Here is a 19,008-nt window from a genome sequence, read left to right on the forward strand (position 1 = left end):
AAAGTAACACTATTCATCACTTTTGGGTACTTATTAATGTCTTCAAATATTTCCTGCAGTAATGTGCTATTTTATTTTTGAAATGATTCTATTAAGTGTGCATAAAGAATGAGAAAGCTGGGGAACATAATTAATTCCTTGCATTCAGGCGACACATCCGTACAAGGTGATGACAATGCTTGAATGATTCGTTTTTATAAAAACCTTCACAAGTTAAAGTCAATAGCTATATGACGCTTGTAGTGTTGTAACACGTTATCAACACATGCAGACATAACAAGGCTTCTGTTTTAATGATACAACTCAGATTTGTGATTCAATGATCATTTTAGGAATAACTCAACTACTTTATTTCATCTCAGATGAAAATGTTACATCCCTCAGAAAAAGTTAATAAATAAAGTGATAAATGTAAACCTTGTTGAAAAAAATAGACAGACAAACCAATATGGTCAGCTTATGTCATTATTTTATTTCTTCTTCAGCGCACATACTATATTCACAACCACATACTATATTTCAGCCTTCTGTGTCAGAGAAACATGCAAATGTCGAAACAACAGTAATTGCTAAAGAACTGCAGCACCACCCAATTGATTATTATAGCACATCTCACAGGACAGACAGTCAATTGGGAACAAATAAAAATTACATCTCATTCCTTTCATTTTGGCATGCAACATGCACAAAAAGCTGTAATTTAAAATCTTAGAAGATTTGCAGTAAATTAATTAATTTTTCATCACACAGTATCAAATCGTTTTTTCAACATTGTCAGATAAAATAACTCCTCTTTATGAATTCTGACCTTAAATAACCCAGTAATTAGACTGATCTGGATGAAAACAACACATTCTGCCATTAACAATACAGAGTCAGTGTCTCACGATACAGCTCTCTAACTGAGTTTATGTTTGACTCCCAGACACAGAGCCAGCTCATTCATCTGGATCTTTCCGTCCTTGTTGACGTCACAGTGACGCAGCAGGACGCCTCGCAGCTTGTCCAGCTCAGGACCGGTGAGATTGGGCTGGAGAGGACAGAAGAGAAAGGAAGTGAGAGTGGAAAGGCTTTATACTTTTAGCAAACAATCTGCACTATGCCAGAGTGGAATCACATACTGTGTGCAATTTAGAGTTGTTATAAATAGAGCTGATTTTGGCAGGAAACCGAAAAAAGACTAAGGTTTGACACCAAATCGCTATGTGTGTAGAAAAGGGAACATTATCAGCAATTTGGGATACTTACATAGATATACAACTATACATTACAACACATTTCATCTTAATGTCAGAAAACATGTTTGCAGAAACTGCAGCACAGTGTCCTACCCTGACCAGGCCCATCATGTCTTTGACAAAGCCGTCCACCTCGGCACCCTCCAGCGCTCCTGTCTTACTCTGACCAGGAAAGACAGAAAAGAGAAAAGACAGAAATTGAGGATTACTTCTTCTAATTCACATCATGATGACATTATTTAGTCGGTCATTACTGTTCCTTGGCTGGGCGTAGGCCTACTCATTGGGTTTATTTGTGGGGCTGGAACACTTTCATAGCTATATACATGTAAGAATCCTGGAGCGTTTGCATGCTTATCAGCTGCTCACATTACATTTATTAAAATAAACACAATCTGTTGAGAAAAAAGGAATAATTGTAATCCTCCTCCTAACTGCAGTTGTTCACCACTTTTGCTTGAAAGAAGGGATGATGAGAAGTGATAAAAGTTACATGGATTTGCATTAATGCTGTGGTTTTTACACAAAATGCCAACATTGACCCATTCACACGCATCACGGCTGTCATGCGAGGTACCTGCTTATCATCCCAACTAATGGGCATTTATACAGTCACACACCAAAGGAAGTGCCTTCGGAAACAATTTGAGGTTTTGTATCTATCACGCAGAGACTTCAGGGGAGATTTGATACCACAGCCTCTCCCCATGCGGCCAAAGATTAAATCTGTAATTTTCTGACCATTTTAAACCTCTTTTTGCAAAGCTTGAAAAAAGGGCCACTTGCTGTGCTGTTAAGTGTTTCGATAAATGCAGGTGTGAAACATAATAGGACACTTCCTACAGAGGTTTTCCAGACATTAAAATAAAGTGCAGGCAGAATTAATAGGTTTCACATGAGTCCTTCATACATGCACTACTGTTCTGTGAATGAATCTGAAAAGTGAAGTTGTCCTCCCGGAGAGTGCCTTGACAACATAATGAGTGCTTTACTCTATTATGTTTCATTATAGAGGGAAGGGAGCTAAGTGTATTTACTGATGTAGTAACAAGCCTTCTTCTGCTCACATTATGCATATTTGAGAGTGCTAATTGGGGATGGAAAATGTTTCCTCAACATAGAATTTCCTTCCGGCTGTTTGAAGACCTTGCTGTGTTAAATGCCCACATGCTCACATACTGCAGGAGTAACGTATGAAAGAGCTGTCATCATCTGTGTCCCACCAGTGTTTTTGTGTACTTACAACATCATAATGTTCAAAGATCTTCGTAAAGTCTCTCTTTCTCTCCTCTTTCCCGCAGGCCTTAGGAATAGAATAGAGGACTTGTGAGATTTGGAGAAATCATATTATAATAACAGAACAAAATGTTTGAAATTGTCACAACATGATTAATTGTCCTGTCAAATTGTGATGCTTGATAATGACACTAAACTTGGAACTAAGACGATACTTATTCAATACTAATGAGATTAAAAATACGTATTCAATGGATTCCTAATAACTTAATTTTGATTTCATATCTATCGAGGGCAATTTACTGAATTAAGGTTTTATTTATTGGAACACATTTTAAAAGTACAAGGCTATTTATTATGATTTTACTTCTATTTCAATTGAATGTTCCTTCAGTAACACAACCTTTTTTCTAAGTCATTTTGTTCTCTTAGTTTTCATTTGGAGTGTGCTCTTTAAGTGCTCTGTATGAAATGATAGAGTCAACACATTTGCCCTTAATTTCAGTATACAGTAATTTGACAAATATAAAGAATACACTTACTTCCATTTGGAACTGGAGCAGGAAATTATCCTCTAAAGCCAAGATCCTAAATGAGGAAGAAAAACATCAAAGAAAACCATATCATCTTTTGAGGTGAAATTGTCAAAACAGTAATTTTTTATATTGTTAACATTTAGCAAAAAATAATTTCACGCTATCCGACAGTAGTGTCATGCAATAAATATTCTATTATACAGTATTTGAAAGACATCTTAACATTGGAGGGACTTTTCACTGTAAATCTTCTCCCTGCTCGCTGAAAAGTACCTGGCCAAGTCGTTCAAATCCAAAGAGCCATCCTTGCTTTTGTCAAAGATTTTCATCTACAAGAAAAGAAAGATGTACAGTAGTCCTAATGAGAAACATGACACAAATCTTCACTTATTATGTGAACACTGAGGGAAGACCAACATCTTTTTATAAGTGTTTTAAAGTCTGGAACTGTGTATACCATTGTGTCTGTGTACTCCTCCAATTTATCAGATGACACTTCCTTTTGATGATTTTGAAAGAGATCTTTCAGGAAAGCCTGAAAACAAAAGATAATCATCAGACACTTTTACCAAAGAAGAAGAGAACAAACATCTCAGTGTATGAACAGGAAGTAGTTTCTAAGGGCCGCAGCCATTTTCTGCTAATGTGGTCAATCAGGTCGGTTCCTCATGCAGAAACAAACACGAGTTACGATTCTGCTTTTTGTTAGGCAATTTTACCTTGAGCTCCCGAGCTGATATGTAGCCGCTGCAGTCAACATCGTACGTCCTCCATATCTACAGTAGGCAGGAAAGGGAAATGAACAAATGCTTGCATTAAATGTACAGTGGTGATAAATGGATTCAAACTAGTTATCAAAGATAGTTGTGTTATTTTAGTTCTTGTTATTGAGATACTATAGAGAAAAAACGTTTCGTGCTATTGCTGACTCGAAAGCATTAAAGCTGAAACACAATCACATACACGTAGTTTTGTACACAAGAGTCTTCCAGTAAGAAAAATAATCCGTCAATGACAAGCAAAAAAGGTGAGTTGCAGTCACTTCATTTATGTCTTGGGACCACTGGCATCAGGATACCTCTCCAGTTTTGGTGGTTTTAATGCTCCTGTATAATTCTCACTGGTCCTAAAGTTTTTAATTGACGCAATGTAGTCCACATATTCCTAGTAGTTACAAATATTGTTGGATGTGGCTCAACGCTTGATGCATTTTCACATCTAGAATGATGTTTGGCATAGTCTTTGAAACGTACCTTCATGAAGTCAACGCTATTATCCATAGCAGCTTCTCTGCGGAAAATTAACAGGAAGTTCTCATCTTCAGGGAGGATCATATTGGCCAACTGAAAAACAAGGAAGAGGTCAGAGCAGAGATCAGTGGTTGGACAATGCAATTCTGTCTAGCTCTCAATCTGGAAAAGTTCTGTCCACTTTAGTCACAAGTGTACAGCAGTCACAGAAACTCTAGAACAGGTCAGGCTTATCCAGACTGGTCTTATAACTTGATCAGATCAGGGGTCAGTTTTTATTAATGGATCCAATGAAACTATTTTACATTGTCTGTGTCAATACAGTTTGGAGATTATCCTGAAAAGCTAAAGACACTGCCCAGAATACAGGAATATACTGTACTTTTTATTTACATGATTATCTTTATCGTATGAAGATGGTAGCCTCTTGATCTCTACAAACTAAACCACTGCAGGGCTACATACGAAGAAGGACATGTAAGAATATAAGATTTAGTGTCATTTGGATGTCCAGGGCTACAGCAGCTCCTCCTGGCTCCGCTCCAGTTCATGATGCTCCTCTCTTGTCTGTCCTTTTTTAATAGTATCAGCATTCCATTAGCTGATTAAACTGGCCCCCATCTCCAATCTATATCACAGGCTGATACTGCGGCAATTTGCCTCAAAGCGCAATGCACCAACATTGATGTTAACTTGATAGGAGCCAGTTTTCAATTAAATGTGTTAAAAAGAGAGCAAGGTTAACAAATGAGGGGAGAAAAAGTTGGAAGGATATTTAGTTAGGCGAGTAGCTACTAAGAGGTTTGACCACACGGTTCATGCATCACTCAGATTGAATCAGACATATATGGAAGATATATTTTCCGGCTTTCTCGAGTAAAAGCAAATGCACTTTGGTCTGCGGGTTAATGCATTACTGTAAGTGATTGGTCTAATGAATGTGTACATTCACTGTTTTTTTATTACACTTTTTTAGAGTAAAAGACAATGCATTGCACTGCTATTGTGCCAAGAGCTGCACCAATTACTCAGAATCGAGGCTGAGGGAGCATTGTCATGAAAAAAGGGCCTTTTATTTCTGGGAAACCACCGCAGCATGTTAAATTGTCAATCAAGTTGGAATTCATTAAATAAACTGCCAAATGAAAAAGACATTTGAGAATCAACAAAAATGATTACAAGCAGTAGTCCTATTTGAGTGTGCAAAAGGATCCATAGGTTGTTTCTCTTAGTTATTGTACCTATTCAGACAAGATTACAGAAGTGCATTCATTGCTGTATAAATTCAGAAGACTGTTTGGTATTAAATCATCTGTGAACCTCTGCATATAATCATATTTAAAACTGTCTTCTCACTACAGGGTGGCTTATCAAGACTATCATCAATCCCCGGAAATACGTTTTCCGTCTTCTGCAATATGGTAACAGCTGCATCATTGCTATGGATACATTAGATAAACAGAAGATGAAGAGGAGATGGAAACAGCAGGGAAACAGGGAGGGGGAGTAGAGAAAGAGAACGGGGTAAGTGAAATAGATGAGTTAGAGAAAGAAGGGGCAGAGAAGAGGAAGATACATGTAGAATAAAGAGGAAGTTAGCGTGAGATGGTTTTCAGTGTGCAGAGAGAAACAGAGAGATGTTGACCGTAAGCATAAATGAGAACAAGTAAAAACATGAGTTAGCAATTTGAAATGAAGAAATAGTATCATACCTCCTGAATCTGTAGTTTCCCATCAGCAGTGACATCATAGGCGGACATAAACCTTTGCTTCAGCCTCTGGACCCTTTCTTCAGTCACTTTCTCCTGTGGACACACAATAGGTTTGGATGACACATTGATTTTTGCCCTAGGTCCACAATTAAACTGGACAGAGACATGGTGATGATACAGTACATGATGAGGCAACATGCTATAGTAAACACAGTTAATTGTACTAAAAAAGATTTGTTTCATAACATTGATTCCCTTTAGCCACATGTTTGAATATCTTGGAAAATAACAATATTAATGGATTAACTGTTAACTTGATGAGTCACAGTTATTTTAAGCCATGTCACCATGGATATTATTTTAAACACTCATTCTTTTTTCTCTCATGTACTGCTTACTCAAGGCTTACTCTCTGTAAAGCACTCATGTAGCTCACTTAGTCTTTAAAGTGCACAAAATAAAATGGATGCACAGGATGTACGTCTTCTAGAAGAAGATAACTACAGATAAATTAAATGAAAAAGCAACAATAGTTTGTTGCATGCTAATCTGGGTTAACAATCACATTTCCTTTTCCTGTCAAGACCAGGCTCTCTCTTTTTCAACCACAGCTCAGAAAAGAAAGCACGAAGCAACTCAAGGCAAGATATTTTTCAGCCTTTTTAGTTATTTTGAAACATTTTTTAGAAGCTAATTGCCTAGTCTCTTTGGAAACCATCCATCACCGATCTGTAACTATAGAAACCTGTTGATCTGGGGTGCTGAAGTGTGAATCATGGATTCGTGCAGGGCAGAGCACACAGTCTGCAGACAACCAGGTGCCAGATCCCTGCTCATTACAGAGACACCACTTTATCTTCAGCATCAGCTTTCTATCAGACTGCACCAGTAATCTCCTGTTGCTGAGCAGAAGTTTGAAGAGCACATATTGATATTTGACTTAATGCACACGATCAACGCAAGGTAGACTGCATAACAAACCCATGTGTTCAGGTTTATATTACAGTGTATCACATGCAAATTCATCAAATTGCATGTGAGCAAATCATTTAAACTGTGGTAATACAAGAAGGTAAAATCTGCATAAATACAGAATATTTTGCCCCAGAGGAAGTTTAAAAAAACATAACAATAGAAAGGAACCATTTGGTAAATATCCCCCAATGGAGGAATAGAGTATAATAGAATGACTGCACCATTACAAATACACAGCAGTACTTATCCTGGGGGCATTTATGATGGAGAGCAAACATTAGAGAGACATGTGGTCGGTAGTCTGTTTGTTTTAGTAAAACCCCATTAGTGTCGGAGGGAGTCCAATCACAAGCAAACACACACTGGAACATGGACTAATGGCTGTAGGGATATTTGGTTTCTATTATAACCGGTTGGTGACTTTTCCTTTGACAGTGGCCAGAGCTCTTTAATTGTGTTTTGCCTGACATCGTTAGCTTCAGCTGCCCGCACAGATCAGTGCGGCAGAGTCTGGGTGCAAAGTCAAATGCATTTCCAAGGAACTGATTTAAGATGTAATCTTGGCAAATGGTGTCTTATATTCAATGTTTAACCAAAACAAGATAAATTGGATTACCCTTTTATGCAGATCATTAGATTTAATTGCAACTTCAAAAACAATTGTTGAGTACTAGTAGACCAGGCACATGAACAAATAGGAAGATTAGCTAAGAAATAAAGCAACTGTATGTCTTAATTCTCATTCTCAAGTACAGACGTTATTCTGAATACTCAAACCAACATCCATGCAGAATTCAAATGTAATTATATCACCTTTCTCACATGGTTTGAACTAAGTGTAGAAAGAGTAAGTTGCTTTGACCCTATCGAGTTGCTGCCTTGTGATTGGGTGATGAGATATTTGCGTTATTAAGCTTTTGAACAGGTGTAGCTAATAAAGTGACTGGTGAGTATATATTGACACAGTAAAGTAGCATTTTCAAATACAAATGATATTGCGGTGCATGTTGCACTAAATGGCTGTCGTCACAATTTATGGATTAATTCATCCAAAGTAGTCTCACCTGTGGACCCAGTTTCTTCATCATGTGACGGAAGAAGTCATCAAGCTCTTTGTCCTCAATGTAGCCATTATCTGTCAAATAAAAAATATTTTAAAGATCGAGTGAAGAGAGTCGGATTCCCCCCCCAAAAAATCCCAAATTTCCCAAAATTGGGATCAATAAAGTACTATCTTATCTTAAAAATACTGAGTAAAAACCATAGGTAAAAACGTATGAATTCACTTCGCCACACGATCACTACACAATTATTTCCTTATTCTAAGACTTATAAAGGGTTGCTGATCAATGTTCCTGTGCACTTTCCCTTTTATAATCACCCTCTTTCAGATTTGAGACATATGTACATTTATATTTTTTTCAAACAGAATTACATAGGGTTGTACTCTCTTCAAATATAGTACCAGAGGACATAGTTATTTTGCAATGTCAACATGCATTTTAACCACAAGAACTTCAATTACATCCAACAAGAACTCAAAGTAGTCATCACAGAGAAGGGTTGTCTGTCTAGTGACAGCAGAAGATGCATTTGAAAGTACTGTGCTATCTGTAGATTAAGAAAATGGATCAAAAAGTATGAACAGTTTAAATATCCTCACCATCTGCATCAAAGTGTTGCCAGATTTCCAAGAAACCAGCTGCATCCAGGTTATCAAAAGCAGTGTCCATGTTGATAAGGAAAGGCAAAGTAAGCTGTCAACTGAGGAGTGAGGTGACAAGTTGTGTTGCACTGTTGGATGCTTGGCTGACATATGCTCTTTCTGACTTGTGAAAACCACACCTTCTCTGGGGGAGTGACAGAGAGACACAGAGAGAGAGGGTACAGTATGCCGTTGGATTGTATTTGCCATCTGGTGGCTGCTTTATTAAACTGCAAAGCATCTTCAACAAATGTCATAAAAAGAGAATGCAGAGATTAAAAAGCTTGTAAAATTATTTTAATCAATATTATTTGCATGAAGAAATGTCCAACACCAGCTGAATGACTTAATGAAACATTGATCCGTGACAAGATGGAACAAATGACATATCCAGACTGATAAATAGCAAACATGTCATTTGCATTTTATTTTTCCAGCTCAAGGAAAACTGTCATTGTTTTGCATCATTTATTTTTTGAATCATAAAGAAAGAAACATTAAATTGATTACATGTCATAACAAATTAATACATACACAAAATTAATTTCTACATTTATCAACACAATGTACATGTGAAAGGAAAAACAAAGGAACAAGACATACATGGCCACTGTGTTTATTCCAAATAAGTTACAAACAAACCCCTAGTATAGTAGTGTACTTAGTAGCAAAACAACATAGGATTTGCCGTGTTCACATAGGCGTGTGAATGCATCACAGTGTGTATATTACACATACATATACACACTCCTACATGTATGAAAGCACATATATACAAACAGTACAACTCACATCATGCAGTCATACACATAGACTCAGGAGTCTGGACTCAATGCTACTTTTCACTTTCTCCACTCCATGCACCAACAGAAATGAAACTGATTCTCATTTTTCTGATTTGAAGAGATCAATCTTTCACAAAACTTGACAGAAACACAGCCAGCTGCTTCTGAAATCCCAAACAGAGAGAAGAGGGTGTCCATGTTATTTTAGTACATACTGCAAAGTAGTTTTATTTTCTCCCATGTGTCCTGGAACATCTTTCAAATTAAAATTGATTTTTGAGACAGACTTAAATCGAAGCAGTTGTTGACATCAGACACTATAATAACTATTTACAACAGTAACAGTGTTATTTCCCGATCCATAATGAGTGACAAAGAAACAGAATGTTATCATAATAATCCTACAAAAAGACATCGATAGACACCATAGGTAAAGGTGCACCAGTAAGACCTTTGGCCCTGACTTTATTTAGGCTCAAAATACAAGTTGTGCCCCTTTCATACTGCAAATGAAAAACGATGTCAGGTGCACGTTCAGTATTAATGCCGGAGCACAGTTTGCCACACAACAACTAGATAGTCAAAAAGTAAAAAGGTAATTCCACAGTGTTTCATTTCAAAATAAACATGAGTTGGATTCAAATATGTGTTAAAGTGGTATAATGCTGCATTCACATCATAATGGCAAAGTTGATTTGGTAAAAAGTTGAAACATACTCTGCATTGGTAAAATAGCACTATAGCAATTTAATTGACAAGAGGAATCCACATTTGTTTTGTCAAAACTGCACATTGATGTATACGTTGCCACACATCTCAGTTACCATTTCTTAAAGCTTTTCTCAATTAATGATAAGATGAATGCTTTGCACATATGGTTATTTTGGGGATCTGTTTGTTGACTACCTAGCAGTGTGAAAAGGGCATTTCTTGCACTTAAAAGACAAAGATAAGAGGAGTCTGCCTGAGACTTGTTGCTGAGGAGCAAAGCAAGGTCGGCAGTGTTTGAAGGCTGGAGTTCCCTCAGTGTCGCGCTTTTACACAAAGATCACACAAAATAGCTTCTGAAATGGAAAGCAAATGTCAGTGTTTTTTTGTGTTCCTCTTTTTGAATAAGATCTTTGTTTTCATTGGATCATCAGCACACCAGGGGAATGTAATGTACGTGTGAGGAATCAATCCGTCTTTAAGAGCAATTCAGAGTTTCTATGACTGTGACAAACACTGGCACACCTCACAGTTCACTTTAAAAGTCTCAAGTGAGTGTACCAGTAAAACAATTAAGCTATTCGGTTTTGTTTACTTGACAAAAAAACCCACTACAGACATGTTTATGCTGGAACTCTGTATTGCACTTTAATGACAGGCGTCTACTAGACACACTTTTTTCCAGTGTCTTAACACAGAGAACAGTGTTAGTTAACAGTGCTGGAGCCTTATTGGTTGGTTTTTGGTGAAGTTAAAGTGTACCACAGTCCTCTCAAAGCAACACTTCATATGGTCACTCCAACTCTCCTACACAGAGACAGTATCCTTCAGGGAAGAGAACAGTGAGTCTCCTCTTAGTGACATGTAGATTATCTATTAGGCAAGCTACATCAAGTGTATATGTTGATTGATGATGGGCCGAGATTCTCAGCTGAACCTGTACTATCCTGGAAAATAAATGTCAAAGAATTGCATATTGGATTCAGTCACCTCTGAAGTCCGGAAAGAAGTAACTTGCACATACTGAAAAAATAAGATGTAGAAAAATCTATACAAATGCCATTGGGGCCTGGTCTGGTTGTATGTTGGAGTTCAAGTACAGAACAGTGATCCTGGTGATGTTGTTACATGTGTCTGGTCCCTGGGAGACAAGCTAAAACAACAACAACAACAACAACATGTTTCATTATTAGTCAAAGACCATGAGTGTTTTCAATAAACACTTTCAATGTCTGTCTTTTGCACATAAAGTCTGCTGGTTCCTGAAGCATCTATTTTTTTCTTAGTGGTTTACAAAGGTTTCAGTATTTATTGGTTGTATATGCTCGGTCCCCCTAGGAAACATTTCTTAATATCCTGAAAACGTTATCTTTCAGAAACATGAGATTTTATTTGAAAGCAAAGATAAGGAAGCTCTAAGGAGAATTAGCACAGTTTGGTTTAATAGGTGACATGTGATGGAACATCCCCCCCAAGTGTTAATAATAATTGTTTTATCATAATTACGAAACTTTTAATTTGAAACTGTGTGTTACCTGATATATTTCAGTAGGTCTTCCTGCAAACCAAACTAGATGTGTAATATAAATGAAAACATATCTTTAAGATTCCCACTTAGTTGCTTTTTAAAGGAAAACATGTCAGTCTTGTCAACGGATTTCTGTAGTTTTTTGTCTTACTTATATTAAAATAAAGTCTTTATCTGCCTCCTCCACAGAGTCTGATGACTTATTTCCCGCTGCCTTGTCCTTGTCTTGTTTTGGACATTGGTCCTTCGTCTTGAAGGAGCCGTGATCCTCAGAGTTGACACGGAGACGGCCAGGTCGCTGAAGGGAGTCTGACACCGTGCCTTTCCTCACTGAAAGCAAGAGGAAGGTCAAGATGAAAAGGACAGACAGACTATCGACCATTTTCGAGCAAGAGGAAGGAAGGGGGAGAAGTGAAGAAGAGAGGGAATCTGGAAATTATGGATTATTTTTAGATGAAGCTTTTTTTAGTTACTGCTGCAGTCAGCTAATTTGCCATAGCTAGCCTAAAAGTCAGTTGAAAGTGAAGCAGGAAGGGATTTAAAGCACCTCAATCACACCTGCTTTTTAACATTGAGGACCCAAATAGCAGACCCAGAGGGCTGAAAAGCAACCTAGACAAGACACATGCAGCCTACTCACTGTGTGTATTGTGTATAAATGGACATTGTTAAAACTGCCCCCTCCACTTTTTAAGTCTCTCTGGATTTATTCGATAACAATTTCAAAAGCAATTCTAATTTGTTGAAGAGTGGGAATTATGGCTATAAACATGAATAAGATTTGTTTACCTCTGACAGGCCCCAGAGGGTGTCACTGATAACAAACACGGGAAGGAAGAAAGAGCAGAGAGAAGAAAGTCTAACCAAAGAGAGGACGTATATAAGAACATCAGAGGGAAGGGAGCAAAGACAGACAGACAAACATCCCCAAGCTGCCAGGCTTCTGTTACATAATAGATACTACTGCTGTCAGACACTGACATCAAACATCCTCCTGTCTATCTAGGAACAATCTGCTCTGGGCAAAAGACAGTTTCCCAGTCAAAAAGAGAAAAGTGTGTTTGTAAGAAGATGACATCTAGATGTGTTATCTATTTTTAATTGCAATGCAGTTGAACTCTTTATTCTTTTCATGAACACCACTGCATGAATGGGCTACCTGGAAATAGTCAAAGATTTGGTGACCCACCATCCTGAGTGGTTTTGTTAGCAGAGCCTGCTGACTGCAGACCGGTCTGGCCTTCTTTCTCTTTCTCTGACACTGTATTCTTCAGCGTGGAAGGAAGAACTGAGACCTTAGGAGACCCAGGCCCACTGCTTGGAAGATCTGAGATATCATCTGTAAGGAAAATTATAACAAAAATATTATCAACTTGTCATTCATCCATCCATATATTCTTGCAGGAAGATGAAAAATGAATCATGATAGCAAAAATCCCCTCGGCGCGGCATTAGTTCAATGTCGTACCTATGCTCCTGCTGGTGCTGCTGGTCCTGGGCTTCTGTGGGATGGTGGGCCGGGCAGCCAGAGCAGGCTTTGCTCCCTGGGGGACCGGAGGTTTGGGACTGAATGGCCCCCCAGGGGAACTGGAGGAAGACGTAGCCCTGAGACGAGGGGCCCGGTCTGGCTTGTTCTCTGCACGGGGAGAGGTCTTCTCTGGAGAACCAGTCGGGGAATCAGGTTTATTATTAGAGCCACTGGAAGACCTGCTTTCTGAATTGGTTGGCTGGGGCTTGGCTACTGACACAAAAAACAACAACAAAGAAATAAGTCAATACAAAAAAAATGTATAGATGGATTATTATGTTCTGTAAGAAACCAAACAGAAAAACTTGAACAGCGCACTTCATTATCAAACTAGTGTTCCTGAATTTGAACAGACGCTGCCTCAGAAAGAAGCATTCAAATAATTGAATTGGACTGGCTGTAGGTCCTCGTTAATTATTATTATTTAAAAAAATCTTTATTCCTTGTTTATCTCAACAGATGAAACAGCTTACCTGTAGCATTGCTTTCTGGCCTGTCAGGGCTGGAAGACTGGAGGAGACAAGAGAACATATATAAATACTTTATGCATTAAGTCAGAACAGTAAAAACTATTATTATACTATTATTTTGTATTCAAATCTTTTAAACTTGATTTCATTAGATGAATCCCAGTAAGCACACATATTGTAAAACATATTTAGACCAATCTCTTATTAAAAATAGATTGGTTGCATTCAATGTCTACAATATTTTTAGGTTTAGTGCTTTGATTTGAGCAGAGATACTACACTGAACAAAAATATAAACGCAACACTTTTGTTTTTGCTCCCATTTTTCATGAGATGAACTCAAAGATCTAAAGCATTTTCTATATACACAAAATAACCATTTCTCTCAAATATAGTTCACAAATCTGAAAAAATCTGTGATAGTGAGCACTTCTCCTTTGCCACCTCACAGGTGTGGCATATCAAGATGCTGATTAGACAGCATGATTATTGCACAGGTGTGCCTTAGGCTGACCACAATAAAAGGCCTCTCTGAAACGTGCAGTTTTACTTTATTGGGGGGGTCTGGGGGGGTCCGAAAACCAGTCAGTATCTGGTGTGAGGGTTAGGGTTAGGGTAATGTTGTGAATCGAGTGGCCCATGGTGGTGGTGGGATTATGGTATGGGCAGGCGTATGTTATGGATGATGAACACAGGCCACTCGATTCACAACATTACCCTAACCCTAATCCTAACCCTCACACCAGATACTGACTGGTTTTCGGACCCCCAGACCCCCCCAATAAAGCAAAAATGCATGTTTCAGAGTGGCCTTTTATTGTGGCCAGCCTAAGGCACACCTGTGCAATAATCATGCTGTCTAATCAGCATCTTGATATGCCACATCTGTGAGGTGGGATGGATTATCTCGGCAAAGGAAAGTGCTCACTATCACAGATTTTTTTCTGATTTGTGAACAATATTTGAGACAAATGGTTATTTTGTGTATATAGAAAATGTTTTAGATCTTTGTGTTCATCTCATGAAAAATGGGAGCAAAAACAAAAGTGTTGCGTTTATATTTTTGTTCAGTGTAAATGTACAGGTAACACTGAAAAGCACCATCCAAACACAAGGGGGCGCCTTTGTGCCAGAAACACTCAGGATAAAGCTTCCTCTCTCCCACATACAAACACACACTCACTTTGTATTAATGACCCACCTCCTGAATACATCTCTTCATCACACACACACACACACACACACACACACACACACACACACACACACACACACACACACACACACACACACACACACACACACACACACACACACACACACACACACACACACACACACACACACACACACACACACACACACACACACACACACACACACACACACACACACACACACACACACACACACACACACACACACACACACACACACACACACACACACACACACACACACACACACACACCTGGAAGCCAGCCAGCAACAAGCAGATGGCAGCTTTAGTGCCACTGATATAAGGTCAGAAAAAAACCCTAATGCTGCAAACACCATAACCCTCTTAGTGCACGCTCACACACACAGGGAACTTACACTGTAGTAACACAACACTCTTACAGTACAGATGCTAAAAGAAACTCGTATTTCAATGACAGACTCACAAATAGTACACAAAACATACAGTCATGGCCCTTACTAAACTCTGTGCATGTGTGTTATCTTACTTATTCCCCCCTTACTCTATTATTACCTTTCTTTAAAAGAAGGATGTGGGCATTTTAAATAGGAGACATTTTCCCATCACATTTATGTCCTGCTTTGCATATTAGCCTTCTTTCTCGTCTTTAATCTGTCCCTTTACTGTTCATGCCTCCATCTCTTCCACTCTGCACTTCCCTCATTTCACCTTGTCTTGTGGAAGAAAATCCTGGTTGTTTGTGTTTTAATGTCAACATGTTGACAGGCGCAATGACTAGCCTGAAGATAAACACATGTCTCAGCATCTGTGCCTGTGTGTGTCTGTGCCTGTGTGTGTGTGTGTGTGTGTGTGTGTGTGTGTGTGTGTGTGTGTGTGTGTGTGTGTGTGTGTGTGTGTGTGTGTGTGTGTGTGTGTGTGTGTGTGTGTGTGTGTGGAGGTTTCCTTTTTGTGTGTTCTCCCAGCTGGAATCCACATTGAGTTTTGAATAGAAACAGCCAAGTCGAGGCTGAACACCTACAGCACTTTATTCCTTAAACCAAATCACATGTAATGTCTCTCGATAGCTCAATGTCAAATCGCTATCATAAAAGCTTAATCCTTATTTTTTTAGGGTTTAGGGGAGGATTAACCATTCATATTCGTTTGACATTTTCAGAAATAGTCATAATCATCCATTTTTTTTATAGATATTATAACTTGATTCCATGGTCCTAACATTATTAATTCAAATGCTCAACGTTTTACTGTGATCTTTTGTATTATTATTTAAATGTTGTATTCTATTTTGTCTTTATTTTTACCTTGTGTGAATCCTGCTTTTAACTCTGACCCCGTTGCTGATATAAACGCCTGAATTTCCCTAAGGGGATAAATAAAGTTCCATCTTATCTTATCTTATTCCAACCTTACATTTTTCATGAATTGTTGAAAAGTTTACTATCCTTTATTTTGTCATCTGCTGTTTGTGATGTTTAGAAACAACAGCCAAGTGCACTGTGTAACTGTTCCCTGGTGCAGACTCACACCACCTCACCTTGTAGGCTCTCCTCTCCTGCTTGGCCTTCATCTCTGCCAGGAGGCCACTGCCCATCATCTGCAGCGCCGGGTACCTCCGGCCCCCCTGAGGACTCCACCTGCCGTCTAAACACTCCCAGGGCTCGTCCATAGAGTCCGGCGTCCTCAGCTCCTCGGAGCGGTCGGAGCTGCTGCTGTAGTCTGTGGGCTGCGAGCGGCTGGAGGCGTCTCTACAGTAAGACAGGAGTCAGTAGAGAATCAGACTTGTCCATTGAGACTAACTTAGTCAGTGGGGGATATTTGTTCTATACCTGGACCTTGGCTCAAGCGCAGGGCTCTTCATTGCCACCTTTGGAGAGGACGGCTCCTCAGGGATAGTGGCTGGTGCCGAGGATGTTCCCGGGGCAGCAGGGGTGGCCTGGTTTTTCTCTGACTTGTCTGATTTCTCAGATTTCTCAGATTTATCTGCTTTGTCAGATTTAGTGGAACGTTTGATAAGGTTGAGGAATCCACCTTTCTTCTTCTTCTCTCCATCTTGAGATTCTGAACCCTTGGAACGTCTGAGAGGAGACAGAACGAGACAAAATACTTCAGAGATGAGTACCATAATTTAAATGTCTTTTATGAAAAACTAGATTCACTACATATGGAAAACAATCAAGTTGCAGTTTACTCTTACTGTAAGTCTGAACTGATGTGGTATATGTTATAATTAGAATATTCATACATTTTGGTAAAAAAGGGTTGGGGTAAAACTTTTGGAAAGAACGGATGGAAAACTTAAAAATACAGGTAAAGCATAAGCCTTACTTGGAATCCATCCTGGTGACTTTTGTAGAGAAGAACTCGTCGACACCCTCGTCCACCCTTCCCATGAGGCCGTTCTGCTCCCCATCCTGAGATGGAGCGCTGTTGATTTGCTGAAAGAGGACATTGAAGACAATTATTCCATGTATGGACCATCTGAAACACAAAATCTACTGTTTCCAAGAGTATTTGGTGTTTAGTCCACAAATGTTTTGTTCTTTCCTGCAAGTAAATAAAATGTAACCTATTTCGGGGCTATTTATGTCTTAAAAAATGAACATATCAATGCAAAGAGGCAGAGCTTTACTCACAGGTATTTTGCTGGAATGCTTTTTCTTGTTCCGGCGGGGTCGCAGTTTGGTGAAGTGCTGCAGCTTTTTCTCCTCCTCAGACGGCAGCTCCACCATCCCTCCTGGCGGTCGGTGCTCCAGTTTGGGAAACATCTGAGATGGAGTTGTTGGAGTTTTAGAACTCTCCTCCACAAGGACAGGGACGTCCTCCAGGGCTCTGTCCAGGTCAAACTCCATCTCTGTGGGTTGGACGGTCATTAGGAGGTGTGTAAGAAGACATACATTAAATGTTAGTCACCAGGTCAAGTGGCAACAATATTGAGGTATGTCGTATAACATTTCAAATAAAAATAAACAAAAGTAATGGAATGCTTACCAAAGGCACGAGACACCGGCCGAAGCATTCTGCTGTGGATGCTCTTCCTCTTGGTTTTAGGAGTCATCTGAAAGAAGTTAATAATATTTAACACAGATCTGTTAACAAAATATCAAAGCTAGCTATCTAGCTAGATTGTGCCCAGAGTTTATTTGTTTGCTATACTTGATTATATAGAGTGCCAATTTGCACTAACATCAAACTTAATCATAATAATTAAATATGAATAAACTCTGGAGGGCATTATCTATTTTAATTGGTACATCTTATTATATTTATTTTATATACAACTTATTCAACTTTCACACACGGGTAGCATGTTAACAAAGTAGCACATGTTGTATATTATATTGTACTGTGATCCATATTTACAAGCTGGTGATGACAGGGATAGTGCATCAGTGGAGAGAAGCAATGTAGCCGAATGCATTAAGATAAATAAGCATTTTTCCAACATCAGTACTCGCCAATGTAAATTAATTTACAGAGTGAGGGAGTGAAGAAACATGGGTCCTTCTATACTAATTGTGTCGTTTTTTTAGCTTACAACGATTAAGATAAATAACCGGGATCAAATATATTGTACCATGAGACTGACTGTAGATAAAGCTACAGCACAGAGAGCTGAAGAGCAGGCAAGCACAGTGATAAGAGACAGAAAAGAGAAAGCAGTAAGATGAAAAGAAAGTGGATTGAAAGGAGAGTGTAGAGCGGCAGTCCAGAGTTACTTACAGTGGTGCAGCACAACATCTCCATGGAGCAAAGATGGAAAGAGAAGGAAGAACAGAGGAAAAGAAGAGCACAGAAAGACAACACACAGTAAAGGCTGGTGAAGACAAAAATGAAAGAGATAGCTGGGGTACCGGTTCATTTAAAACAGGAGAAAGTAGAGATAGATAGGACAGGGAGGGATATAAGATGAAGAGAGGGGTAAAACTAGAGAAACAGACAGGACCAGAGACTAAAAGAACATGCAGCTTCCTGTTCAATGCAGCCTGTATTTAAACTCATACTACAACATATCTACATTAAAATGAGGAAGAAAGCAGAAGCAACTATTCCTCTTCTCAAGATACAGGAAATGTTCACAAAGGTTGAATACACTTGAATAAACAGTGGTAGGTGAAGTTAATCTTAATTTCTTTCAA

General features: G+C 38.8%; 2 protein-coding genes across 6 annotated transcripts in view; both read right to left on the minus strand.

Moving 5' to 3' along the window:
- Nucleotides 1-451: 451 nt before the first annotated feature.
- On the minus strand, nucleotides 452-8,778 carry LOC307045481 (secretagogin-like). The gene is made up of 11 exons (XM_079691162.1): nucleotides 8,611-8,778; nucleotides 8,012-8,082; nucleotides 5,973-6,065; nucleotides 4,264-4,353; nucleotides 3,730-3,786; nucleotides 3,468-3,545; nucleotides 3,284-3,339; nucleotides 3,017-3,062; nucleotides 2,482-2,541; nucleotides 1,332-1,400; nucleotides 452-1,030 (listed from the first exon to the last, which is right to left on the minus strand). The coding sequence occupies exons 1-11, from the start codon at nucleotides 8,678-8,680 to the stop codon at nucleotides 899-901; spliced, it is 822 nt and encodes a 273-aa protein (XP_079547288.1). The 5' UTR covers nucleotides 8,681-8,778; the 3' UTR covers nucleotides 452-898.
- Nucleotides 8,779-8,932: 154 nt separating this feature from the next.
- LOC307013263 (F-actin-uncapping protein LRRC16A-like) overlaps nucleotides 8,933-19,008 on the minus strand; it is a 59,580-nt gene continuing 49,504 nt past the window's right edge. Inside the window, exons 30-39 of one of the 5 annotated variants that reach the window (XM_079640591.1) lie at nucleotides 18,593-18,610; nucleotides 17,861-17,927; nucleotides 17,506-17,723; nucleotides 17,198-17,307; nucleotides 16,705-16,947; nucleotides 16,407-16,617; nucleotides 13,675-13,711; nucleotides 13,142-13,414; nucleotides 12,863-13,012; nucleotides 8,933-12,003 (exon numbers count right to left, since the gene is read on the minus strand). In XM_079640591.1, coding sequence (XP_079496717.1) covers nucleotides 11,825-12,003; nucleotides 12,863-13,012; nucleotides 13,142-13,414; nucleotides 13,675-13,711; nucleotides 16,407-16,617; nucleotides 16,705-16,947; nucleotides 17,198-17,307; nucleotides 17,506-17,723; nucleotides 17,861-17,927; nucleotides 18,593-18,610 — 1,506 coding nt within the window. In that variant the 3' untranslated portion in view covers nucleotides 8,933-11,824. Of the gene's footprint in view, nucleotides 12,004-12,862; nucleotides 13,013-13,141; nucleotides 13,415-13,674; nucleotides 13,712-16,406; nucleotides 16,618-16,698; nucleotides 16,948-17,197; nucleotides 17,308-17,505; nucleotides 17,724-17,860; nucleotides 17,928-18,592; nucleotides 18,611-19,008 lie in introns of all 5 variants that reach the window. The other 4 variants (XM_079640590.1, XM_079640589.1, XM_079640592.1 and 1 more) reach the window with 4 other exon arrangements.

The sequence above is a fragment of the Notothenia rossii genome (assembly GCF_949606895.1).
Source record: "Notothenia rossii genome assembly, chromosome: 7".
Lineage (NCBI taxonomy): Eukaryota > Metazoa > Chordata > Actinopteri > Perciformes > Nototheniidae > Notothenia > Notothenia rossii.